The 26,972-nt window shown below is 41.9% G+C and overlaps 1 protein-coding gene and 1 long non-coding RNA gene across 5 annotated transcripts in view; one reads left to right on the forward strand and one right to left on the reverse strand.

The window, feature by feature from the left end:
* Positions 1 to 21,237, forward strand: part of RELCH (RAB11 binding and LisH domain, coiled-coil and HEAT repeat containing) — a 139,138-nt gene extending 117,901 nt beyond the window's left edge. For all 4 annotated transcript variants that reach the window (XM_019490375.2, XM_019490376.2, XM_019490377.2 and 1 more), the window contains exons 27-29: positions 11 to 99; positions 9,498 to 9,568; positions 19,575 to 21,237. In XM_019490375.2, the coding sequence (XP_019345920.2) occupies positions 11 to 99; positions 9,498 to 9,568; positions 19,575 to 19,695 (281 nt within the window). In that variant the 3' untranslated portion in view covers positions 19,696 to 21,237. The remainder of the gene's footprint in view (positions 1 to 10; positions 100 to 9,497; positions 9,569 to 19,574) is intronic.
* The window catches only part of LOC132249376 (uncharacterized), an 83,667-nt gene continuing 70,191 nt past the window's right edge, over positions 13,497 to 26,972 (reverse strand). Inside the window, exon 3 of the long non-coding RNA XR_009460853.1 lies at positions 13,497 to 14,474. This is a non-coding gene — a long non-coding RNA (uncharacterized LOC132249376). The remainder of the gene's footprint in view (positions 14,475 to 26,972) is intronic.

A 26,972-nucleotide genomic window follows, 5' to 3' on the forward strand; every position in this document is an offset into this window, starting at 1 on the left:
TTTTTGTTAGTCATTTCAGAGGATTTAATGGTCAACCACTTTTTACCTGGGCTCAGGTGTTTACGAATTGACATGGAACATCTTTCACCAGAGCATGAGGTGAGCAACTGACATATTTATCATTCTGCTTTGAAGTACAAAAGAGAGAGATTTAATTCTTCACCCTAAATGACCGGGATTACTGTAGTTCATGGATGACTGGTGCCAGCTTAGTCGTGGGGGGCACGTGCCCCCCCCAGCAACCAGTCAGCGACTGGGGGAGGTCCCCTGCAGCCAATCTCGCTGACCGGGGGGGAGGGGGTCTCCCCACGGCCGATCGCACCGACCGGGAAGCAGCCACAGCACTCCCGGCCAGCACTCAAGGAGAGGTCACTGGCACTCCCACCTGCCCCCTCCCTGCCCCCTCCCACCACCACCCATTGCCTAAGCATGGAATGCTGGCTGTCAGGGGGTGCACGTGCACCCCCTATGTGTTGCCACTGCTGTAGTTACTAGTAACTTGGCTTAGATTTAAGTTAGAGCATAGATGTTGGTGAAGTTTGAAGGTACTTCAAACAAATTATTTTCTACAATAGAGTATTCCACATTACTCCATAACATCTAAGTGTGTAATCACAAACTGAACTCTTCTAGTAAGGGGAGTTGCTACTATTTACTGTCCCTTAATCAGAAAAAAGATGTGCTGAAATCAGCAGAGAAAGCGTGAAATAGAAAATACCAGAGAATATTGGAATTAGAGAGGGAGAATCAGAAATGCATTCAGTTTTAGTGACAAGTAAATCAAGTCAAGTCAGTCCTGAGGCTGCTGCAACCATTGGGGTACCTTAGATGCTGTAACATCCCTCCTAGGTTAGTTGAGTTGCTTTGCATTATTGGCGATTCTTTTGAACAGAGTAGTCTGGCAGCGCCCATCTCCTCTCCAAGTAAAGATGGCCATTGGCTCGCAGGGAGCTTATCCACCCTTTGACAGGTCTTGTTTTTTGTCCTGCTGGGTGTCCACACACCATCCTCACCCAGGCTAGCCCAGTTAGGGGTGCCGGTTAGTTGCCGACAACCCAACCATGGAACAGGCTGTACTGATTTACATGGTACCATATAGCAGACAAAGAGAGGCCTGGCCTGATAAGACTGACAAGCAAGGGAGAGCAACGACACTGAAAAGGATAAAAGATTATTAATGGAGTGCAGGTTGACATACTTCCCTTGATATAGTCATTTTTGAGCCTTTCATTACCTGAAATTGGAGGAAGTTCACTATAAAGTGAGAGATGGCAACAGGTGACTAGAAGAAGTGGATTGGAACATAGGCTTAAAATGAATTTTGGCTACAGGAGAGCTCTGCATACTTAAATAGTAGATGCCCGTTAAGGGTGGAAATGAATGTAATGTGGTATCTAGGGGTGGAGTTGGAAAATTGATGTTGAGAGACATAATGTTCCTAATAGGTGCTGTATTAAGGGATAGAAGCTTCAACATTTGATACTTCTATAGCTACAGTAGAATAAGTATTTTAATATAGAAAAGATGTATGTTTCTAAATAATTAGGTAACTTCTGTCTAGGAGTAAATTGTTTACAACCACTTGCCTTGTAAACCTACTTTGGGAAATTCTTCAGGTGTATATGGAAGTTTTGTTTGACTACAAATGCATTAGCAATGATTCTGCTAGTTCCCAATTGCACACTTGTCAAAGTTACAGTTTAGCAGGGAGAAGGATGAGCCCCATTTAGAGTCATTTAGGGGAAGGGAATATAATGAGAGCTAATTTTCTTGGGTACTTAGAACTTTTAGACAAAGATGGTTTCCTACATCTGCAGAGGGACTATTCCTGAGACCAAGATGCATAGCTTTGAGTGACAGAATGCAACCCTTGGGAAATCCAAGGATTCTTTATTTTGTATCTGTTACCCAGTACTCAAAATAATTATTCATTATTAGTCATTTTTTAATAATATTTGGTTTTATTCTTTTTGTTTTGCTCATGGGTAAATGTAGATCTTTTAGCTAAAAGGGCATGTGGACTTTGAGGAGATAAAGTTTAAACCGGGGAACTTTCTAATCTTAAAAGGAAGGAACTCGACTGACTACAGAAGGGTTGAGTCAGGAGTGACAGTAATGATCTGAGCATCAGTCAGAGGCTACAGATTTGAACTTCCCTGAACCTAAGTAGGCCTGGAAAAGATCTGTCTGGGTCAGTGTGTTCAGAGCCTGCTTGGATGACTGTAATGACTGTACAGGGTACCACAAAACCTAAAAATAAATGCAGAAACAGTTACGTTGGATTTGGTTTAATTTATTCTCTCCCATTTTATCGCTTTCAGTGATGTTTTTTGTGATGTGAGAATATACCTGTAATTAAAGAATATGTTTCTGAGTGCATTGTTCACACGTGCATTGAAATGTGCTTTTGGATAGAATGAGAGTGGTGGGTTCTTTTCGTAATACAAAGTATGTAGTGATTGGAAATTCTATTAAATTATGGAAAATTTAATGAAATTTTTTTGAGAAAAGATTTAGAACAACAACTTGAATGGGAGTTTCCATTCCTTTCGTGGCGAACAGGAGTGTATGAATGCAGCCATTCTGTGGCCATGAAGTTGACCAGAGAACCATGCAAGGATGCTGGCCCCAGATATGCTTCCTTCCTCCTATGTGGACAGAGAGATTTTAGATATTTTGGGGTTGCATCTGCTGCCAGATCACAAATCCATTCTTTCTCCTGTTTTGTGCAAAACAACCCCCCCCAGAAAACAAAAAAAACAAACCAAAATAGTCATGCCACGTAGCTGTGCTCCTTTGAAAAGTGCAGGATAGCATAATCTAGGCCATAGGTGTCCAACCTGCATCATGTGTGGCACAAACAGCATGGTTAGCCTCTGTGTAGCACACAGCTGATGGAGGGGACAGGCAACAGGGTAGCCTATATGGCAAGGAGCAGAAAGCAAAGCAACAGATAAGGCAGAGAACACAGGGCAGAGAAGTGGCTCAATGGGCAGGGGAAGGGGATTGAGTTGGCACCCAGGGAGGGCGCAGGGCTTAATTTGTGGCACACCTGCCAAAAGGGTTGGTCTTTACTGACCTAGAGAGTTACAAAAGCCAGCTGGAGGGGTTTGGGTTGTAGCTGTGTTGGTCTAAGGACATAGGCAGACAAGGTTCCTTGGGTGAATTTGATATCTTTTATTAGACCAACCCAAATGGCTGGAGAATAGTTATTAAGCAAGCTTTCGGGTTCAAAAACCCTTCGTCAGGCTAAGGAAGCTGCAACAGTTGGTGTGTGCTCTTCCTGGATGGAACGAAAAGTAAAGAAGCCAGGGGCTGGGCTGGGCTGGGGAGTCAGTTGCCAGGCAGATTGTAATGCATCAAAAATCCAATGTCTATGTTTAGTCCATGATCTCTAGTATCCAGCAGGTTGATGAAATGGAGCTCATAGGCTCGTCTCTGGGAAGTGCTGTGTAAGTTTCCCTTGAGGATCAGGACTGAGAGATTGGAGAGAGAGTGGCCCTCCTGTGAGAAATGTGCCCCCACAGGTAATTGAGTGTTTCTGTCTTTGATGGATTTCCGGTGTGCATTCATTCTGGTGCGGAGTTGTTGTCTGGTCTCTCCTACATATCTTCCATCAGGGCATTTGGTGCATTGGATCAGGTATACTACATTCCTGGAGGTGCAGCTGTAAGATCCTGGGATGCTGATGGCTCTGTTGTGGGGTGTAGTAATAGTGGGGGTGGTGGAGATGTGTTAGCAGGTTTTGCATTTCTTGTCCTGGCACGGTCTGGATCCTTTTGGTGTGTTCTGGGCTTGAGGAAGTTTGCTTCTGGTGATGAGGTTGGCGAGGTTCGGTGCTTGTCTGAAGGCTAGGATGGGTGGCTCTGGGAAGATCTTTTTAAGAATAGGGTCTCTTTCTAATATGGGTTGCAATTTTTTGAGGATTTTCCATACAGGTTCAAGGGATGGGTGATGCATCATAAAAGCCAGCTGGTACACTTGACCACTAATGTGTGGACAGCTTGTGTATGGTTCTGTAGTAATCTGAGTGTGCTGTAGCATGAAGTGTCAGCACTGATAATAGTCAGCTCTTGCTCAGTTGCACACTATATTGTACATGAAAATACATCTAGCAAAACATCTTGAACAAACTTAATTACTGTCAGGGAGGAGTGGCTCCATGCTATCACTCATACCATGGCTGTTCTAGAAAATAGCCAGTGCCAAGGCATCAAAGGAAGGAGCACATAGCCATATTCAAAACTACAGCTTTTGAAAGAGATTGGTATGGGGACTGTAGTCATTGCCTGTGATTTGTTTGGAACACCATTACCACTAGCAAGCAAGACTTTGGTCTTCATTGCTGAAGTGAGATCTTTCATGCCCCTATAAGAATAGCCTTTGGAACAGGCATTTTCCCACCATCTTCCACATCCAGAACCATTGAGGAAGGAGAAAAGTGAAAGGTCCTCCCTTTGGTACAGGATGGATGTGTTGCTTAGGAGGCTGAGAGAGTATGCTGCTGCAGTGGGAGAGAGAATTGAGGGCTGTTTTCTAGGTACTGATGCCCACTGATTCAGACCCTCTTTGTCACTGACCAATGAGGAAAAATCTGTGGCTAGCATTAGGTCAGCTGGCTGTGTCTGACCTATCCTGCACATCATCAAGCCAAGACGGGAGGTTCCTCTATAGTATAACTCAGGCTATACACAGACATGTACCTCCCCATAGGAAACAGGGAGTTTTAACTTATCAGATTGTATGGGTACTTTTTTTTCCACCAGAAGATCTTCTTTCTAGTATTATGGGATGCCTGCAGCAGCCTGCTGGAAGACCCGAGGGCAATGGCTGGAGAATGAAAGATAGTGTTAAAGGATTTTGTTTGTATGTTGTGCATTAGTCACCTTTTGGGTTTCAGGAGGGGTACAGGGGCAAAGGGCATGATGGAAACAGCCTTTAATTGCCATTTTTTAACTTTGTATCTCCCTCCTCCCAACCCCTGTGCTTTGAGAACAGGAATACTGTACCACGTTTGGTTTCCTTATTAATTGCTGCCATCTGTGCTGCTGTGTCAGACTCGCTGATGTCAGAGGAAACTACCTGTATCCCCTTTTAATTGGGTTTTTTTCATAAGTAGTATGGGAAAAGTACAGACTTCTCTTGTCACATTTGGATGGGATTTTATTCTGTCCTACAATCTGGGTCTGTGGTCTCTTGATTTCCTCCCAGCACACTGGAGGAGACAGGAATTGTCATAAGCTTGGCAGGTAACTGAATGCAGTGGCCTGGCTACCATAGTCCAAGTGTTCCCAGACAATAAACCATCCAGGGTACCCTAGTTCTATCTTCTTTTTTTTTGCCAGGATAGTTCCATTTTCAACATCTGTCCTGGGCATTGCATGCGTTTTGGTCACAGGCAATTTTTTTTGCCCGTTTCTGAAAATGGGACAAAAGCAGCGCTTTTTAACATAAGGAGTTGCCAGTTCCCCAGCATCCCATGAAGCATTGCCCTACCACCACCCCATACTCTCTCTGGTTCTCTCTCCGTCCCGCCCCGCCCCCACCTTCTCCCTCCACGCTGTGCTGTGGCACACTCAGCTAAAGCCAGAATTCAAATCCTGAATGTACTTCCTAGGGCAGTGTAATGTCTCACTTGAGATTCAGAAAATATGATCTCCCAAGCCCTCCTAGGTTAGTGGTTCTCAACATCATTGGACTTGATGGCCCCCTCTATAACTTTGGTGAATTGAGTGACACACAATTTCCAAAAATAATTTATTTACAGTAGTGCTTACCTCCTGGCAGAGGGGCTGGGTTGGTGGGGTTGGGGGTTGGCCAGGCAGGGGCAAGCCTGAGCCTTGCTTGCCTGCCAATGTCCTCACACCTTGCAACACCCTTCAAAGGATCTGGCAGCTCCACAGGGTGCTGTGAGACCCTGGTTGAGAGTCACTGCCCCAGGGGATGTTGAGTGCATCTCCCCCCTCCATGTTCACTGCCATCTCACTCTTTTACTGTTCATCCCCTATTATCAGGACTATTAAAACTTGCTTTTCTCCTGCATTGCCCAATTTACCTATTTCCCCTTCCTTTTCCTGCCTTGAATGACACAGCCAAAAATGTGATTTAAAATGGCTCTTAGGCCATTCTTTTTTCTGGATTGCAAAAAATCATATTCTGTTTTAACACGTTTCGTCAGTGCTCAGTCCTTTTCCCCGGTAAGCAATAATGCAAGAAGTATGTGATTTGAGACGGTTTTAAAAAATGCTGGGGGTTTTTCTAACGTTCTGCTGCAGAAAAAGAGCCTGGCCATTCAAATGAATTGAAACTCTAGCAGCTATCTATTGTCAATATGTCAGAGAAATTTAAGATGTTCATGTGAGGTGCAACTGTTTCTGCTGGTATCTCTCAAGGCTTCTGCATATAAAACACATTTTTCAAATAGAAATCATTTATTCTTTCAAAAACGTTTGATATTTGGGACAACAATACAAACCCTGTATATGAATATTTCGTGAAATTTGGTGCTTTTGCTCTGTAAGGTACATCTGGCAGTTAATCTGCTCAGTCCGAAAGGTTCTGGTTTGTGGGGTTTTTTAAAATCTGGGTGTGAATGGCTTTTTAAAGAGCACTGCTAGCTTTAGGACAAAATCCTCCGTCTTCAGGGGACTTAAGACTTGTAGAGTTGTTCTTTGAAATCCATTGAGGAGTTTTTACTATTTTTCTTTCAAACTTGCTTTTGAGACCAGTATTATAACAAGTAAAATCCAAGTCAGACATATCAGTAGGCTCCTTCTTTCATGATGCCATGTAAGAATAGTATACTATTTGTCTCGCTCCCAGTACTTTTTTGCAATGGTTTTGTTTGCCCATCAACCACTCAGTCTTACCAAGAGCCTTAGATTTCATGAGTTGGGTATCACTAAGCTGTTATCAGGTTTGGGCAAAGCTTTCTTGTTATTCTGCAGTATTTGAGTACTGCTTTTATTTTTTCAGAGTTCAGAGATTGTCTAAATAGATTTGTGATCAATATTGTAAGCAGTAGATGATATAGTACTGTATGACCAATAGCTGCATTCCTTTGTTCTTAGGCCATTCTGTGGCATATTTGAAAAATGCGTTCAATTAAATTTATGAAGTTACCTTACATCCCAGTTGAAGCCAAATCAAATCCTTGTTTGGGGAAGGAAACTGATATACATGGAATTAATTATTATCCATCTTCTTGAGGCTCTACAGAGGCTACACTTGAATAATAAAGATCTAAAAATGTTTATGTTCTTATTGTGTTAGTCCATGTTGCTTTTCATGGGCAATCCCATTGGCAATTGTGAGCATCCAAGCTAGAGAGAAAGAAAAGGAACTATCCAACAGGTATTATCTGTGAAGTGTTCTCTGGAGAAGACCTGGAGCCCTGAACAAATGCTTTCTTTGTATTTGTATACAATCAGTTATATTCTAGATACTACATATGAGCTTGTATATTTTGTGATTGTGCACTTACGCATTTTGGATCCTTTTTTATCAAGAAAAGACAGCTGTGTGTATTTTCATGTTGAATTTCTGAAGACATAGTTTCATCACTTCTCTCCTTGTGCATTTAAGAGTACTTTGGGGAATGGGGGTTCTTGTCAGTTGAGATGACAGCAGTGGTCGCAGTCCTGGATATATTGTTCCCCACATTTTGGTTTAGGACTGCATGGATGTGTGCGTTTCCAACAGTCACTGCTTATCGAGGCAAGGGATATGTCCATACATGGCACACTGCAGTCCTGGGCAGTTACTTGAGCTAGTGTATGCATTGCAAGTGGTATAACTGTGTTTAATGCAGTGGTTTACCAAGGCTAATTAGCTGTATAGGGAAGCAGATTATACTAATCCAAACGGAACCCAATGCTGATGCATCTGCAGTAGCTTGGAGACCCAGAGTAGTTTGTTCAGACATAGCTCATGTATCTCTGTATGGTGTCCATTGTGCTGTATCTGTGGATACACCCAGCGTACTCTAGAACTTCAGTTACCTTGCTTTAATCTTCAGGTTTGTACCATCCTTTAACATTTCAACGCAGGGGTCAGCAATCTCTTACTAATGCTGGTCACAGCTTGCAATCTGGCCAGCACCATGAGCCACTGTACCCTCCAATGATGGTAAGCAGAGGCTGCAGTAAGGAAGAGAAGCCTTTCATACAGGCTGGAGCAACCGGAGTTGATAGGCAATGCCTTTAGTAAAGTATGGACTGGATTGGACCTTCACAGGCCAGATTTGGCCTGAAGGCATAGGTTGCAATCCTGTTTTAATAGATAGCAAACAAGTTGATATTGGTATTGATAGTGGCTCTTATGATGCAGGCAGCTTTATAGTAATTTGACTAACCAATTCATTTCAAATGCGCTGTGTTGCAAAATAGTCATCACAACTCTTATTACCCAGAAGGAGATAAGTCTCAAATTCTTAAATCCTGCTACCTCAAGAAATAATTTATTTGGGTCCATGTGTTTAGAATCTTGAATCTTTTGGGAACTTTTTAATCTTTTGGGAATGTTATTGGTCATCTTTTGGGACATAATGACTGGTTTCAGCGGTTCCTGGCTTTGTCAGAGACTTTGATTAACTTAATAGGATAGCCAAGAAAAAGTAAAGCAAGGAAAGTCCTCAGTTTTCTATCAGGCTGTGAGCCAAAAAGTTTCAGTTGAGCGAGTTCTATAATAGGTATTAGATAGGTTTACAGTGTCAGTTTGTGCATTTTGACTGATTTGCATAACCGTTTCAATTGCAGTCTAATGTGCTGAAGACCATACTTTAGTGTGTAAGCCTTCTTTTTAGGCCTCTCCTATCGAGTGCATTTTATGATTTGTATAGGAACAGAGGTCTCTAATAATAAAATAGAATCCTTTTTATTCAGCCACAAAGGATTCAGTAAACATATTTGCAGATTTTTTTTCAAATAAATGTCAACATTGTAGAAATAAATATCAGCAAATTAAAAAAATGTCTATAGATTCCCAGATACAGTGGCACTAACAGACACTGTTACAAGGGTGCACCAGCTTAAAGTACCACTTCCTTTCCACAGAACAGCTGTCTTGTGGTGCCATCTCAATTCCTCTTTGCTTTTTCTGCGTGTCGTTTTTAAGGATGATTGTAAGGGTTAATAATGAGGTAAATTAAAAAATATATATTGATTTCACTATTAATGATAGCTCTTCAATGAACAGAAATCTTCATTTGTTGTTGAAAAATGAAGGCATTTCTATCAGATGGGAAATTAACGTGGTGCTTACAACAAAAAGGCAGGTTTGAACCGTGGTAATTATTTTTAAAAAGAAAAGAAAAAACTTTTGTGCTATGCTTGTAACTGCAAAACATTATCAAAAGTTTGCGTTTTAAATGTGCCTGAAAATAATGTAACATTACTTTTAAAGCAAATTAGAATTTCAGATTTAAGCAGAAATCCTAATGTTGAAAACTAAGTATCTGAAGTTCTTTTTTTTTCTCCCTCTCGCTCTGATTTGTGTAGGTTATTTTAAGCTCCATGATAAAGGAGTGCGAACAGAAGGTGGAAAACAAGACCGTCCAAGAACCACCAGGGTAAGATTTCCATGCCTATTCTCTTATGCTGTCAAAGCAGAAGTCTGTGGAGTATTTTCTGAGTGCTGTGCTGTTCCCTAGTCCAGCACTTGCTTCTGTGAATGCTGCATTGACATGTCTTATGTTTAGTGACAGCTTTCAGGAGTTGTATCTATTTATGGTCGTTGCTATATCCAACCTGTGAATTTTCATCTGCTTTGTAGACATGAACTTTTCTCATTATACTTTGGGTGTTGCCTTACTCTCATAACAATTTGCTTTGAAACCAGTGCAATATTTAACTTGTTTATACCTCCATTTTCCCTGTCTGACACCTTTTTCTTTCCCATGTTAAACAAAATAACTTCAACAACATATATTTATTACTTCTTTTAAAGTAATTTTTCAGATGCTTTGAGAATCAGGCCTCAACACCTTTTGAAGCATGTTTTATTATGATGTTATAAACGCACCTGATATGGGTACTCAGACTCAGTTATGTGTGATTATAATATTGCATAATCTAGTTTAGCAAATGAACCATAATGACAACAGAAAAAAATGTGCAGGGTTAGTAGCCCAGGTTTTACAGGCACTTGAAGACTTAATGTCTGCGTTCTAACCAAACTAGCCAGAAGCATGCCTAGATTTCTACGCCCTTTTTCAGTCTTAATAATGTTGTCTGTTCTAATGAATGAAAACCAAATTGATTCTCTCTAGTCATAGATTTTGTGTGTGAAGAAACTCTATCTTTAAAATGTTTAAGGAAGTAATAAAAATTTAAAACTGTTCTTTTTTTGTTTGTTTTTTTAACTTTATAATATGGCTGAAGGATCGTATCTGGGGTAGCAATATCATGTTCAGTTCAGATCTGTTTGCCCCTCCACTACTTGGAGGAGCTCAGCAAACTGACAACATCAAGGGTTTAACTTAATGTAACCTTTCAGAGTTTCATTTCATTCTCTGCACTTCACCTTTTTCTTGTGCTACTTCTGCCGCTGTCTGAGGGGAGAGGAGTAAGCGTGAAGTGGAATCATTCCCAGTGCATTAGTTCCTCAGTGAGTTTCGGTGCGTTTGCTCTGCATAGGGGAATAGCAGAGGATGGATGAGCAACACAAGTGGCAGCAGAGCAGGTGGAGGGGGGGATGAGGAAGGGAGAGGAAAACCGTTGCTGTTCCACTTTGACAAGAATACTAAGTGTTGCCAAAAAGGAATGTGCCCCAAGCTTTCTTCTGTTTTGGGAGAATAGAGGAAAAGGAGGAAAGCAATTGGCGTAAAGCATTGGGAGGAGCAGAATGACACTTTAAAAGATTCGAAGTTCAGAGAAACCCGGAGGAAGGCAGATGTAGAAAGACTGAGGAGAAAAGAATGAGAAATGGAAGATTAATGAGCTACATTTAGAGATGATCATTATGACTTTTGGTGGAGGAGGTGGAGTCTGAGAGGAGAAGACATGGGCCTGTAAGAGATGCTACAAACAGTCATCCTTCAGTCCATGCAACATTACAAGTGTTTGTTGTAGCACCTTTGCCAAGTGGGCTTGAGTTCAGTTAAGTGAGTGTACTCTATTATGCTATCTCCCCCTACACTGTTTTCTCCTTAGCAGTTAGCCAAATGCAGGGTCTTATATCTAGCTTGAGTTAGGGAGATTTTGGGAGTCAAGTCATGCATTTCTTTGGCTCAGTGCTTTGTTGTTTGTTTGGGGTTTTGTTGGGATTTTTTGCAATGAGTGTACAACGTTTTGTTTTCCTGAACTGGCTATGTTTGTATTTTTAGAACTGAACAATAAAAAGAAATGGAGCAGTACAGTGTCCATCTAAAGACAAAGGTGTAAACTGCTGTATAGCATGTCTAAAGAAGGAAACGTGGTGCTGCAGTTTCAAATTTATGACTAAGCACAGTTTAACAAGAAGGTTCCTGTAAGGTTGCAGTTAATAAGGAGGTAACTTAGGCTGCGTACACACAAGAATCTCCTTGTAAAGAAACTTACCCAGAGCTGCATGCACAGACATTTGAATGCTGAGGCCATGAAGAGTGGAAAGCTTGAACTGTACAGCCAAAGACAGGGGCCTGTGCACAGGGGTGACACACAGTAGGTGCACATGTACCCCCTGAGTGTGGCAGCGCACCCTGTACAAAAAGGCACCGCCAACATTGTTGGTGGCACCTGTGAGCGGTCGCCACTCACCACCCCACTGCCGACACCACCAGTGGTGTTTGCGGGTGGTCTGCAATCCCTGCTGGCCATCACTGACACTGCCGTTGGCGTCTAGGGGTGGTCACCAACCCCTGGTCGGTGCTCACCCCACCCACCACGACCGCCAGCAGCATCTGCAGGAGCTCCTCCGCTTACTGCCGCCGCACTCCCACCGCGGCTGTGTCATCGTCGTCGTCGTGTGTGTATCTCCCGACCCCCAACCCCCCAGCTGCCGGTGGCACACATCATTCATCTTGGCATTCGCTGCAGGCTTCCTTAGTCTGCCCAGCAATAGATCACAATAATGCGTAGGGCAGCCCTGATTGACCCAGACTGCCCATGGTCAGCCTGTTGTTTTTCCCTGCAGCATAAAGTGGAAGTTGTTAAAGGGGGTTGTTCTAGAGCAGCAGAGTCCACTGACCAGCACTGTCTCTTGGAGGTGAGGAGGAGAAGCTGGAGGACCATATTCCCTCCTGGAGGGAGGGGGGTGTGATTTAACTCTGGTGGTTCCCAGGTTGTTATTCTCCTGGGGTGGCTATTTTCTGTATACTCGTGTTTCTCCTGAGAAAACAGCAACTTTCCCAGGAGAAACTGAATGTCTATACAAGGCCTAAATTACTATAAAAGATGTTAAGTCCTTAACACTCAGACTTGTAAACCATCATAAACTCTACTCATCTGCATTTGAAGATACCAACATTGAATCCAAGGGGTGATTGTTAAGTGCAGTGGTTCTCAACCTTTTTAGACTCAGCGCACCCCTCCAGAACTGCTGAATTTAGCAGCACCATGTTTGAGAATCACTGGTCTAGAGCCTCAAAGATGAGTACCTTTTTCTTCCTCCTTTCTGATGCTTCATTGGGGTCCCATTGTTTGTTTTATTTTTACCCATCTCTTTTTCTTTAGTTGTACCTGAGGGGGCAACTAAAGAAAAACAGCTGGGTAAAAATATTACCCAGCCACTGTGACTGCTCCTCTGGGGTCTGCCTGCTTCTCTGCTGCTTCTTCCCCCCCCCCCCCCTTCCTATGTTGTTGTTGGCTTTTGTGTGTGTTTTTTCCTTCTTCTTGCTTGGTTTCATGTCTTTGCACCAAAAAGATGCATATAGATGAAAGTGGGGTGCATTTAAAGTGACTATACTTCATGCTGCTTGAGATACTAGCTATTATACAGGGCAGATTTTTTTCTTCAGTAAGCTGCTAAAGTATTTATTGTGTGTTTAGCTTTAATCTCATAAAACTGCCTGCAGTCTTGCACATCAGTCTGAATCTTCTATAAAGTAGGTAAGTCAGGTAGCACAAGGCACTTGAATGAATAGGCCTTTCCCCTCAAATAAAACAGGTTCTAAGAAAAGTTTATGTGCCTCTAGATGGGGATGTTTGCCTTCCTGATTTGAGTAGTAAGGATTTGCTGAGTACCAGCTAGCAACTCTTTAATATTTGGTTGCCCCTCAGAACCGCTTCCACCAGCCATGGGAGCTTGGGAAGAGCAAAGGACAAGCTGGACTAAAAATCACGGCTCTGCAGCCCCAGGTCCACTGTCCTGCCTAGTTCAGGCATTGCCAGGGGAGGAGGGAGGACAGCAACCTGAGTGCCACTGGGGCAGGGGGAAGAGCGTGCTTACCTCCTCCATGGGAGCTGAGTTCGGTTGGTGACCATGACAGCCCGGTTAAGGATCCTGTTTTAGTACTTCTGTAATTCTGAGCTTTGTATTGTAAATCTGTAAAATTTCTGGATTTTATCCATACTATCCATCCTGAACTATTTTTATTGTAAAGTATTCCAAAAGACTGTTCTTGCCTCATCTGTTCTCTATACCAAAAAGTTAATCACCTTGAGAGGGATTTTTTTCCAAGAAATTTACTGGTCATTGCATCTTTTACAAGAACTTGATTACAAAATGTTTTGGAGATGGAGTCATCCTCCAAGAGAACTCCTATTAGTCTTTTCTATTGGAGCTGATTTCAAAAGTTGACAGTTCCATACAGTAATAATACTGATCTGAAATTATACGAAACTGCAGTCAAAAACTTCATATTCCATGCATTTCAGAAGCATTACCGTTATTCACTGTTTTATGTCCTGATGGAAAGGCCCTTTAGATGTAGGACAAAAAATTTCTATCATCACCCTTTTGCATATTAAGAAACAGTATTCAGAAACAAGTTGATTGTATTCTGTTTTACCTGCACACTTGTTACATGGTCAGATTCTGAGCATGCCTCCACAAATGCATTTTCTAGAAGGAAATGATGCCTACATGCCCTTATACTTATAGACAGTTCTCAGACTTGCAACACAATTGGTTCCTGAAAACCATGTCTTAAGTCGAAACATTGTAACTCGGAACCGATTTTCCCATAGGAAACAATGTTATAAATGATGGCTTGGTTCCTGAACCAAGACCTGATACCCTATTTTCACCAAAAATAATCCAGAATTTTGTACTCAATCAATTATAAATGAGTAATATAGCTACATTAATGTATTTATATTGTAAATAGCAATCTTGATTTGGAAGGACTTCTTTGTGGTGATTTTGCTGGACTTTTTGAAGGGCTCTTGTCCAGTCTTCTCAGGAGTCTTGGCTGCAGGTTTTTCTGGAGTCTTGTCTGCTTTCTTAAAGAAAGTGTCCAAGGAAGTTTGGACAGATGTTCTCTAGGGAGATGGGTGACACGGCGAACTTGTTTGCTGGCATGGCATCATGTTGGATCAAGCGTTGTAAAGTTGAAACTGATGTCAAAATTGAAACAGGGTGTCAATTTATAAACTTTGTAAGTGCAAAATGTTGTAAGTCAGACTGCCTCTACGTCCAAACTGGGCTGGAAGTAGGTGGTATCAAAATAGTCTCTTTAAGGAACTACCTCCAAACTATTGTCAACGTTTAGTATGGTAAAAGCTCTGTTATCTGGCATCCCCTGGGAATGGGGGATGCCAAATAACAAAATATGCCGGTTAATTGAGCGGCCCAGGCCGCCACTTCTCCCACCATGTCTGGAGCATCCTGCCGCCCCTCCCACCACATCGCCACCCCTCCTGCAGGCCCCCCACAGCCCTGTGCAGCCTGTTATGCCCCTGGCCTGTGGGGGCTTGGCAGTTCAGGCTGCTTTGCTCTGGGACGTGGGGGCTTGGAGAAACCAGAAGTGCCACAGTGGGCACTTCTGGTTTCACTTTATAAGATGCTGGTTACTGGAGCTTTTACTTTACTATGTTATTTATTTATAATTGCAAGAATCATAGCATAGTCCATCATAATTGGACTCATTTCTTTAGGAAAGATGAAAATGGTTTGCTTGATTAGCAAATTAATGCTCTTCAGTTAGACTGAGGAACCAAATGGGTAGACAGGAGTGCTTTGAGGAGTGTATACGTACAGTGTTCTTACTTTAGAGTTAGCCTTCAGATCAACTCAGCCAGGTTACAGATTACTCTTTAATTGGGAAGGTATATTGAATGATGAAATAGTCTTTTGTTTTATGGAGTTTAGACTAATCTTTGGACAGAAACAAGTGTGTGTGTATACATCTGATATATGACAAATGTATTAGTATTAAATGATACTGATAAACTATTTATAATATAGCTGTTACCTCTTCTTTCCCCTGTAGTGGTAGAAGGTTTGGCAAGTTCTTGTAATTTTTCAACCCTGTTTTCATTCAGTGATTTTAGCTAACTTGTATTGCTACAGGATTATGAAGATGTAACAGTTGCCAGGATGTCAGAAAGTAACTTCCATGGAAGTTTGCCTGTTGTATGCAAAGAATAATTAGCCAGGTTATAGATAAGTGAAGTAAAATATAACGTGTATTGCGTGTGAAGAAACCATTTTGATACCACAATTAGAAGTACTTCCTGTATGGTGAGGATATGCAGTAAGTACACACATGCATCAGTGACACAGCTTCCAATTAATTTCCATCTAAAATGCAAACTGCTGAGAAGTTTGATTGAAAAAAGAGAAGTCTTTGCAGAAAGTTGCACTTGTTTCCTTTTATTTAACCTTCCCTTTTTTCCCTTTTAGCATCAGATATATTTTTGAAAAATCTCTTCAAAAAATAAAATTGACGCAAAATGTTTTATAACTTAAGGGTTACTTACACATATACAAACTTTTTTTAACCCTTTGAAAGCTACAGTTAATTTTGTTATAGCCTACTTCTCTTTAAAGTATTGATTACCTTTTTAAAAGATTACATGCAACCAAAATTATTGATTTTGATTTTGGAGCATCATGCAAGTGCACTCATGAAAAACAGAATTGAAGTAAATTAAGTTACAAGCATTTTGTTGTAATTTTTACATTTTTCTCCTTACATTAAAGTTAATCAGAAACTTTTAGAGGGTACTTCTGTGATTTTAAAATTAAGTTTTATAAATCCTGAGGTTCGTTAATAGACAACTCTTATTGGAAATGATAAATCATTTTGATCTGAGAGAACCTTACCTGTAAAATGAATGTTAAATTGATTAGTGAAAAAGATTTTTTTTTTTAATTTTGTAGTAAGGCTGAGGCCCAAATTGAAGGAGAGAATTTTGTTTTGTTTTGCTTTTTCTTTTTTCTTTTTTTTTTGCTTTGCTTTGTTTGTTTGTTTGTTTGTTTTTTGGGGGGGTTGCATTGCAAACAGCTCATCTAGACAATGAAGTCAAGATGCTGTGGCATCCTGGAGTACCTTGAGATGCTGCGAGGTGTCACGCAATGTTAGGTGTGCAAACATGATTCACAAGATAAACCCAGAGATTTCAAATAGGAATTTATACTGTTAAAACCATTCTGTCCTGTTGTGGTCTTTCTCAGTTCTTTGCAGCAGAAGAATCACTGTCTTATAGGAACTATCAAACAAGGAAAGAAGAATTCAAAATGTGTTCATTCATTTTCCAATACCTTTATTTTCAGGACCCTATTTCCCTGGCTAAACTTTCTTTCAAATTTTATTGAGGCACTGCTTGTCAGACAGCAGTCTTTTGGCTGTAAACAAGTTGTGTTCTCTTCTCAAACTAGTCACTATTTCCTTTCCTTTTTATTTTATTATTTTATTTTTTTACTTTGAAAAGATGGAACATTCAACATTTCCCTGCAAGGCCAGCTTTCCCTGGATTGTGGGGGCTGGCTTGAATTTTTACAGCATATATTAAAACAGTTTCTAGTCCATGGCTAGCTCATGCAGAATAAAGTAAGAAAAAGCTCTGTTCTCTTTGATCGGTCAAATCAAAGGGCGTAAGAATTGTCCTTTGCATCATTGCATAACAAATCCACCTTGCAATAACAACTTGCTAGAGTTTTCTTGGCAGCAGCATATCAGCAACTGAAAGTAAAACATGCCACCTGTGGTTCTCTAACTGTTCTTTAGGTTCCCGCTGACCTACAGAGATGGGTCTCAGTTCTGCTCTTTAAATTTTGTTAAATGATAATTAGAATATTTTTCTATATTAAAGATTGAGGACCTTTGTACTGTAGCACAGAATGTATTTTAAGAAAAAGAACCTTTTCGGCAACCTTTGATTTTGAAAGATTATGGCTCTGACTGTCAGGTCAGCTCTATATGTGCAACACTATCATATGAAGTGGGACTGTCATACAGAGAACACTGAGTCTGGTTTTTAAATTCTTAAATAGGCAGGGAGGCATCTAAATACCTTTCAACAAATGAGCTGGGTTCTGGCATGCTGATTGGACTTCAGAAAGCACCACCACATTTATCAAATTTATAAAATATTGAACTGACTAAAGTATAAGAAATCTTTCCTCTTATTGTAAATAGAATTTTAAGGGCATTTCAACAGTCTATTACTTTCACAAGCAGAACTCTGAGGCCCTTCCAGAAATTTTGGGGCTCTGTCTTTTTACAAAATCTCAAGCAATACAAGTCTGCAATAATAATCTTTCTGTTTAATTCTTTTACCTGTTGAGAATCAGCAGCAATGATAAAATTAGTGTGTGTATAAAGCAGCAGTCCAAGTGATTTTTTTTTTCTTGTTTTAAAGTATATTTCCATTCATGCAAATTAGGAACCAGATTGTAATTCATTGATTCCCTTAGTTTATGGCAGCGGGGGTGAAACCATTGAGTAATTCCTCGAGTACCATTCTGCTACTTGGTTACAGATGTTTCAGTTTGTAGGAAATCAAAGTAGACCTAATCTCCACTCTAATCCAGTAGAACTTGCTTTGTCCGTTCTGATTCGAGACGTTGGTATGATCGGGTGTATGCATTATTCAAGAAGTTTTATATGTATGGATATGGGTGCTATCATGATTTGGGCAGTTTCACAGATATGAATTAGTCTTCTAGAAAATGGGGTATTATCATTTTTGAAAGAATGTTTGCCTTGCTATTTTAATCAAACATGTCTTAATGTAATACAGGAAGTGCAGCACTCTTATTATCTCATCTTCCTGCTGTGACACTTATATTGTTGGTGATTTGCCATGAGAGTACTCCTACGGTGACAGTTCTCTTATTTAGGAAGCTGTGCATTTCAGTACCCTATAAATTCCAGAGAATTGCCGTCTCTTATAGAATTACCATATTTACTCAAAAAAAATCACCCTGAATTTAAGGTGAACCCCCCCCCCCCAAAAAAAAATTTAGATTCTATATATAGAAAATTGATAGATGTTATAATTTTTCCAAGTACAGAATCTAATTGGAGCATCTTAAATTTTGTTACCCTCACTCATTGCTACAGCAGGAAAAGCAGGGCTGGGCAGGTAGTCCTTTGCCATGTGCCCTCCTCTCAGCTTCCTCCAGCAGCCTGCCCACTACCTGCACCCCCCACCCTCCAAAGCCTGCCTCCCCACTGGCTCTGCCCCCTTCCCCCCCCCCCAACCTTACCATCAAATGCAACTCTGGCTTCATTCCCTTCCAGATGACCAAGCATATGGAAGTGAGGGCCCTACCTGGACATGCAGCAGCATTACTGCTGCTGATTAGCTGGGCGAGGTACAGAGTTTCCATGTGCTTCATGCCTGGGTGGGAATTGAGCCAAAGTCATGCTGGACAGTAAGGATGGGGGTCGGGGTGTGGGGGAGGGACTGCAGGGTCAAAGGTAGGGGAGATGCAGCTACTGTGGCTTGGGGCTATAGTCAGAGCCACAGCAGCCAGCGCTCCTCCTCGCCCATCCCTAGCTTTGTACTTGAATCCAAGACAAGGGGCTTCTTTCACCTTGCTAAGTGCAGAGGAGGGGGCTCATCTTGGATTCAGTTATATATGATAAGTGCAACTTCCTCAAATTTGTTGCTGTTTTCACACTACTTTTAAGGTAATTTGTTTGGCCTGCTTTGCTCTTTGGAATCAGCTTTGAAAGAATGAAAGACCACATCTGTCTATTGAATTTTGAAGCATTTAGAGTTGATACTTTTAGTGGAGGGGAGGGAATAAAGGAGTGGCTGTTTCTCAGGAAGGCATTTGTTCTCAAAGCTTATTGCTAAAATTTTAAGCTGATACTAACAAGACATCTACAGAGAGTCAGATACGTTTCTGAAGGCATTCTCAGGTTGTGTATTGGGACTATACTTGGAAGCCCCTTCCAGCACTGTGGTGTTTTTGGGGGTTTGTTTTTGGGTTTTTGTTTGTTTGTTTGTTTTTGGCGGGGGGTTCTTTCTGAAACAATGGATGGTAGATAGTCGGTCTGTAAAGTATATTTCAGTTAACCAGCTTTCCCCTTGAGTTTGTCATTTTCAAAGCTAACCCTAAGAGCCAGATCTTTCAGGGATTGTTTTGTTTTAAGACCATAAATGTGTTGACATGCAAACTGCTTATTAAACAGCAAACAACAGTATTCTTTAGGGGTTTAGTTGTTTTATGTAACTTCTCTCTTTATAACTCTCTCCTAGCTCAATGTCAATTGCTGCAAGCCTGGTGAGTGAAGATACAAAGACCAAGTTCTTGAACAAAATGGGCCAGCTGACCACATCAGGTGCCATGTTGGCTAATGTGTTTCAGAGGAAGAAGTGAAATGGGAAAAGAAAGTCCCAGTAAACACTAAGATGGACCTCATGCAGACTGGTTCCTTGTACTTGAAGTACTTGCCTTTTTATTTCCTCTGTCTTATGTTCTTGTAGTATAATTTTATTCTAACCTCCAAAGATATTTGCACTGCTTTTGAATATCGCTGTGTATCTGTTCATTTTTTGGGTTAACTGGTTGAGAGAGAACTGAATTCATAGTCTGTACCAAGTCCCTGTTCTGCGTTTGTCTTTCCAGCATATTTTTTTTATATAGTGAAGGGTTTTTTTTTATTTTCTGACAAGATATCAGCAAGTATCTGTATTATACATGGAGCTATTACAATGGTACTTAAAATAATGTAAATTTGAAGTCATTGTCATGAAGTAATAAAAGTGGAGATTACTTATGTATTTAAATTATGAAGGTGTAATGCAGAATTCTTTTTACTGTGTTTCTAATATGACAAGGAAGGGGCCACCAGCACTTGTTTCTGCTGTTAGGATTGTGTTTTTGTAAGTACTGTACATCTCAAAGCCAGAGGAATTGCAGCACATAACGTATGGAACTGCTGGCACTGCATCAGTCCACAGGAAACTCTCAGCACTTCGACTGTTTCAGTGCATATGTTGCAAGTGCTGTTTGAAATATGCCAGATGAACATTTTGCATCTGTTGTCTTCTTACTTTAAAGCACTTTAATGATTAGTCTACCTACTGGAAGGCACATCTACTAAGTAAAGGAAACAGTGGTAGAGACAAATCTTGTCAAATGGTTAATGTGGAAATGGCTCCTTGTTGGTTCTGCAGATTACAGCCAATACACTGTACTATACATCTCTGTAGACAGAGTAACCCTTAAACACTCAAGTAGATTCTGTGGATATGTATGAAATCTGTGCACCAACTTTCAGAGAATTGCAGTATCTTTAAAAGTGGTATCTTTAACAAATACTAGCTTTTTTAATAAGGAAGCGTAGACAAACAAGTGTTTCACAACCAAGTCTAAACTTTCCCTGTTAGCGGACACTTTCCTTGGTCTTTGTTGATAAGACCTTCTGAATGTATAACAAAGCACATGGCATCAAATTGATGATAATGAAACAAAAATGTAAATGCAAAAGTGAAACATTTCCTGTAAGTGTCACAATACTCCTACAATTGGAAATGTTCACCTCTTTGGGGAAGCGCAAGGAGAGGGTAAGTAGCAAAAGAATAGTTTTCTGAAATATGGATGCAGTGCTTAAAGTATTTCCCATACATGTAGTTGATAAAAATGACTAATACTCCTAATTGCTTTGTGTTGCCTAATGGCACTGCATATACAATTGCCCAACTTCTATTGTGCGAGCCTGCTGCACAGGTCCTTTTACACTGCAGACAAGCATCTTTATCAAGATTACAGATGGCTATTACTTCCCATCGCTTGTTATCCTGAAATAACTGTGCTTTTAGCAGAGTATCTGACTGTGAAATGGAGACATTTCTAAGACATTGGAAGTAACTGACTTTCCTCTCAATTGTTGTGTTATAAATAAAAAAATTTGCATAATTGTCTTGTGTGTTTATTTGTCGTAGTCTCCAAGAAATATTTGCCTCTAAAAGGCTGCAAAGGGGCAAAGTCCAACTTGCAAGGGGATTTCTACAATTGTTATTCGCATTTCTATAAGGTGTGCACTATATGCAGAGAAATACTTAGTTGGCAGAGTGTGCACAGCATGGAAGAATGCATATGAAAGCAGGAGTAAGCCGAGGAGCTATGCACTGGACCTAATTTTTGAGAAGGGCATTTCGCTCTGGTGTGGAAAGCCACATTTGCAATAGCAGACTGAAAGGTAAGGGGTGCAGTTGGAAAGGTCCCAGATAGGTCCTATTTGTTAGCAAGCCTCAATCTTGTTTTCAATTGATGGTTAGTTCTAAGGGCCTAGACACATGATACACTAATGCTAGTGAAATTTTAATTAGTTTTATACAGTGGTATCCATACTGGATAGGGAACCAGCTCCTCAAAGGGTAACTCTTGCAGTGGGTGCTAGTACAGTGACTTGTCCCAAAGTATAGGGAAGCCTGTAATAGCTTGTTTGCAATGAGCCAAATGGCTGCTGTAGAATGGAAGCAGCCGTACAACTGTTACACTAGTGTGAGGCAGAACGGCAGCAGCAGAGGAAGGAGAAGGAGATCAAACTGGGGCTGCGAATCCCACTTCCCTGCGCAACAACATGCCCCACTGCCAAAGAAACCTGTGTATCCAGAATCGGGCTCCTCAGTCACCTGAGGACCCATCGAGGCTGACGGATGTCATCCTCAACTCCGAGGGACTGCTGACGAGTGTGGTTTTGTCACTGGTCTTTGCAGCAGTAATTCTATACCAGATTCTGGTACTGCCAGCAAGGCAAGGCTTTGTCAAGTTCCTGTTCCTTGTTTTATACCAGTGTAAACATAGCATCTATACAGGTTCTAAGACTAGATAGCTGTGATGATACTGGTGTAACTGGAGTCACAGTGGAATGTTTGTGAATGGTGAGAAGTGACAGCCCTCAATAGACCGTTATCTAATCCACTGATACTGACCCCTCCAACCTGAAGGCTGAATCTGATCCACAGGGCTCTGTCATCTGGTCCATGGGGTTTCCCACAAGTCCAGAAACTTGATGGTGGAGAAACAGTGCCTGCCACTGCTCCCCTACTGCCAGATTTCCAGACTCGTGGGGAGCTCCCTGGACTGAATGACATGGTCCTGTGCAATGGGGAAGGATCCAGCCCATGGGGCTATAAGGTTGAGCACCACTGATTTAGTCCAAGATTGATTAATGATACTATGAATTTTGTATATATTGCTGTAAGTAGGTTAGAATTTATGCAAGACCTGGATTTTGGAGTTGAGACCCTTAGGAGTTGACCCCCAATGAAAAAGGCTTGCTTAGATATGAAATGAAAGCTTGCTTAGATGGGAAAACATCCTGGTTAAGCAGTATTTTGATGGGAAAAAAGGAGGAAATTGATTACAGTTAATGTTAATTATCTACCATGAAGGGAAAGTAATTGATAAGAGAAGGGGGAAGTATACATGTCAAATATGGCTAGTATGCTTATGGACAGCAAAAGGGAATTTGTTTTAAATGCAACAGGAACAAAGCATTCCTAACTATGGTTACAGGGATGTTGCTAGAGGAAAATGATAAAATGGTCCCCCAAAAAAGGTAGAACATGAACAGGAATAGTGGTGATGTTTTTTCTTCAGTTGAATCATTATACTTGCATAGAAGTTTTCTATTTCAGTATTAATTAGCAAACGTTAAAGAATTGCCAATATGTGGATGTATTTTAAGTCCGTGAGGCTGGATCTCTTGCTAATACTAATATTAAACTAACTTTTAAAAATACTAATATTATTAAACTAACTTGTAAAACTAATTTTAAACTAACTTTTAAAAGAATTGGCTTTGGTGCTGCCTGATATATTAGTATTGATTTTTAACAAGACTTGAAATGCTGGCAGGTTTCAACGTTCTGAGGCTTTTTGTAACACTACAAATGTATGTCTCCCCATAGCCTAGCTAGTCACCTACCTGGTTTGCAGCTGCATTGTGAGCTGCCTTCCACTGAAGAGACTACCTGTATTCTGGACAAGTGGTACGTGGGAATCTCCAAGGGGAGATCCCTCCCCAAGATTAACTTCCCTTGAATTGAACGTGAGGGGACTCAACCTGGTCCACTCTAATCCTAACAGTTTTTGTAGAGGAAGAGTCGTGGTTATGGTATCACTTGAAACAGCTCTGAGGTGTTTCATGTACAGTGCTCAACGTGGTAGTGAAAGGACTCCGACAAGTTCGATCTTTATTTGAAATGCTGTGTACTCAGTACTGCCACTTGCAGCCATAAGGCACATTGTGTATTCAGAACTACTGTGAAATTCTCCAAGTACATAGAGATTCCTGGTGTCAGCCTCCAAATCAGTCCACTGCACCTTGTGTTCAGGACCCTGTAGGTTGTTACACTAGGCACAAAGTCCAGTCACAATGCAATTCTCTTCCACTACAAGAAACTCAGAATCAGCAAGTCCTGGCTGTTAGTATCCTGTTGAGTCAAGGGGAAGGAACTTTTCACTTCCCAAAGGCCAGCACTTCCCAGTAACTCCAGTAGGAGTTTGGGTCAGCTGTGTGGTAGTATTTCTCTTCAGCACATCTTAAATCACTATTACTGTTAGAACTTGGGTAAGATAAAGAGTGGCTATAGAATTACTGAATTATTGCATTAAAAGTAGTGATCAAGGGTACTTCTTGTTCCTGGGGAATGTCTGGTAGTGCTGATTGGTAACTAATCCCTGGCAAATGCTCTGCAAAGAAATAATTGCTGTTAAATTAGGGAGAATTAAATGTGGGTTCTTTGTAAGTGATAATGAGGAGGGTCTTCTAGGCCACGTCTAGACGAGTGTGGCTATGTGGTATGTGCCACCGCACATTCAGACATTCCCCACACTGTTACCTTGTGGGGCGGGGCTGACCCCAGGAGATTCCAGAGTCAAAAAACCCACATGGAAAAAAAAGCAGGACAGTGCATGCCACCCAAAACCAGAGCCTGGCAAGCCAGAGCCATACTGCTGCCCTGTTCTGACTGCTGGCCAGGCTCCCAGCTGCAGGAGTGCCATGGCTGCAGTTTCCCCAGGACCCCAGGTAAGGCTCTGGGGCCAGTACAGTTGCTGGCCTCAGCCTCCCCTAACCCACCTGAGGTAACCTGCTGTGCACCAGAACGCATGTGGCACAGGCGTTCCGCAGAGGCAAGTAGCAGCGATACCAGCTGTGTTGCTGCTACTTGTCTCCAGGGAACCAAATGTCCAGGCTTGTCTGGACATGGCCCTAGAGGCCAGATGTACTGCAGTATTTGGTCAAACTGAATCATCTCAGGGATGTTCGGGGCACGTGTTTCAGTTTTTACCATTTGGCTAAGGTTACATCATATCTTATGCATCTTTTGTTTTATTTTTTCATTTTGTGCAATTGGAAAAAAATACGGTTGGACGACTAGATTGCTCTAGGGGTTTACAGCTTTCACCACCTTTGGGTTGTTGGATTTAAACCAGCCCAGGTTAACAACCATTGGGCACTGACAGACATGCAGCTTCCTCCTTTGTGGGAAACCATGAGTTACAGCGTTCCTCCCAACTCAACAGAGTTTGCTTTTGGGTCTGAGGTGTTGGAGGATCGAGTTCCACTTTGAAGCGGCTGTGTCTGCAGCCTCTCTCTCCTAGCACCATCCTTCCACCCCTCCCTCCCAGCTCCTGTGCTGTCTTTGGGATGGGACAGGACAAGGGAGAAGGGAGGGGAGGGAGCTTGGGCTGGGGCTTGCCCAGCCTACACTGGAGGGTGGGGCAGGGGAATTGGAGCCCTTCCACCTGCATCTCCCGCAGGGGGGCTGGAGAGCAGGGTGGCTCCAATCCACCCACCCCACCTTCCAGGCCAGGCTGGGCAAACCCAAAATGGATCTCTCTCCCCTCCCTTCTCCCTCTCCTGTTCTGAAGACAGCCCCAGGGGTGGGGCTGAGCTGTATCAGCCCATCCCTGCTCCTGGCTCACTGACAGATGTTCATGAAGGCACTCTACTTTAGAGAGCCTTCATCTGAACCCTCGTGTAGCGAGGGTTTAGATTGCCATGCAATCGGGCACCTTTAAAGCACTCTGCTGCCCTGCTCTTCTGCAAGGGCAGAGCTGGAGAGTGCTTTCAATGGGCTGATCGCATGACAAATGTAACTTCTGCCTGTGCCCATTGTTACCACCCAGTGTCAAATGAATTTATAACCTCAGCTCTTGCTCTTGTTTACTAGTATGTTGTGCCTCATTTCTGACCTGGTTGCACCACTTTCAAGGCATCTCAGCATGACAGGACAAGGAAAGTCTGCTTACTGGTGTAGTTCTTCGGTAGAGGATTAAAATTGAAACCTACTGAATGTTATCTGTCTGTCTTCAGTTTCAGTCTCTGGGGTCATCAAACTGAATGTTATCAGTTTCAGTCTAAGAGGTCATCAAACTGATCTACATAAGGAGCACTGAAAATAGTAAGTTAAAAATGAAACATTGGCTAACATTTCATGCCAGAACACTGAGACGAACACTGAAATCATAACCGTACCTACCTAAGTGATAACTTCATCAGGAAATGCAGGCTAATATGTTTTTTAATAATCATTGTATTAACAGTGGCTGAGTAGTTGTACTGTTTTTGCTGTTGATGTTCTTATTGTTACTTTAAGAAAGTTGCAAACTTAATTATACTGACACGTTCAGTTCATAGGCACTTTTTTGTTGGTTTGTAGATGAATGTTCAGTGTAAGCCATGCCATGGATTGTTTATTCTAAAAATTGTTCAGCTGTAATGGAAATGTTTTTCATGTTTAAAAATCTAAAGCAAGTTGGACAGATCGTACTGTATAGAGCAGCATGCACTTCACAGCAAAAAATAAAAATAAAACTTTTCAGGCAGAATTATTTGTTATTAAATAAAGTATTAATTTAGCTAATGAATGCGTATTGTAGTATGGACTGTGCAGTTTGCAGCCTCAAGTGCAATTTGCAAGCCTTGTGCTAAACACTATCAAGTCAAGTCAGACCCAAGGCCACTGTGACCACTGAGTCACCTTAGAGTGCCTATACAGGCAGCCCTCAACTTACGACTTTTCAAGTTATGACAAATGGCATTTACAACATTTGTAAATTGACACCCTGTTTCAAGGTTCCTACACGAGTTTTCCCTTTACAATGGTTGGCAGATCAATGCCCATGCAGCGAGGGATTGATTGGGGCTCGGGCTGAGACCGGGGCTAGGGCAAGTGCTGCTTAGGGAGGGGGTGGGGCAGCTTGCGCTGCTGCACAATGCCAGTCCAGGAACTGCATGTCCAGCTCTCATTGCTGTTCCTGCCACCAGTCCAGGAGGACATGGGGCATGTGCCCCAGGATCTGCATGGAGCCAGGGCTGTGCCGAGCTGCACTCAAGGCAGAAGGTGCTAGGAACAGGGGCTATGCTGCTTCCGAACAAGCAGTGCACAGTGGCCTCCCCACACCTCCTAGACAAGCAGCAGCTTCACCCCAGGTGGGCGAGCAGCGGCAGGGCATGTGGGAAGGGGATGGTCGTGTACCTCCAGATTGGGGCACGGCAGGTGGCAGAGTGGAAACTATTCATAGATTCATAGATGTTAGGGTCGGAAGGGACCTCAATAGATCATCGAGTCCGACCCCCTGCATAGGCAGGAAAGAGTGCTGGGTTTAGATGATCCCAGCTAGATACTCATCTAACC

Source organism: Alligator mississippiensis, chromosome 3, assembly GCF_030867095.1.
Source record: "Alligator mississippiensis isolate rAllMis1 chromosome 3, rAllMis1, whole genome shotgun sequence".
NCBI classification, from domain to species: domain Eukaryota; kingdom Metazoa; phylum Chordata; order Crocodylia; family Alligatoridae; genus Alligator; species Alligator mississippiensis.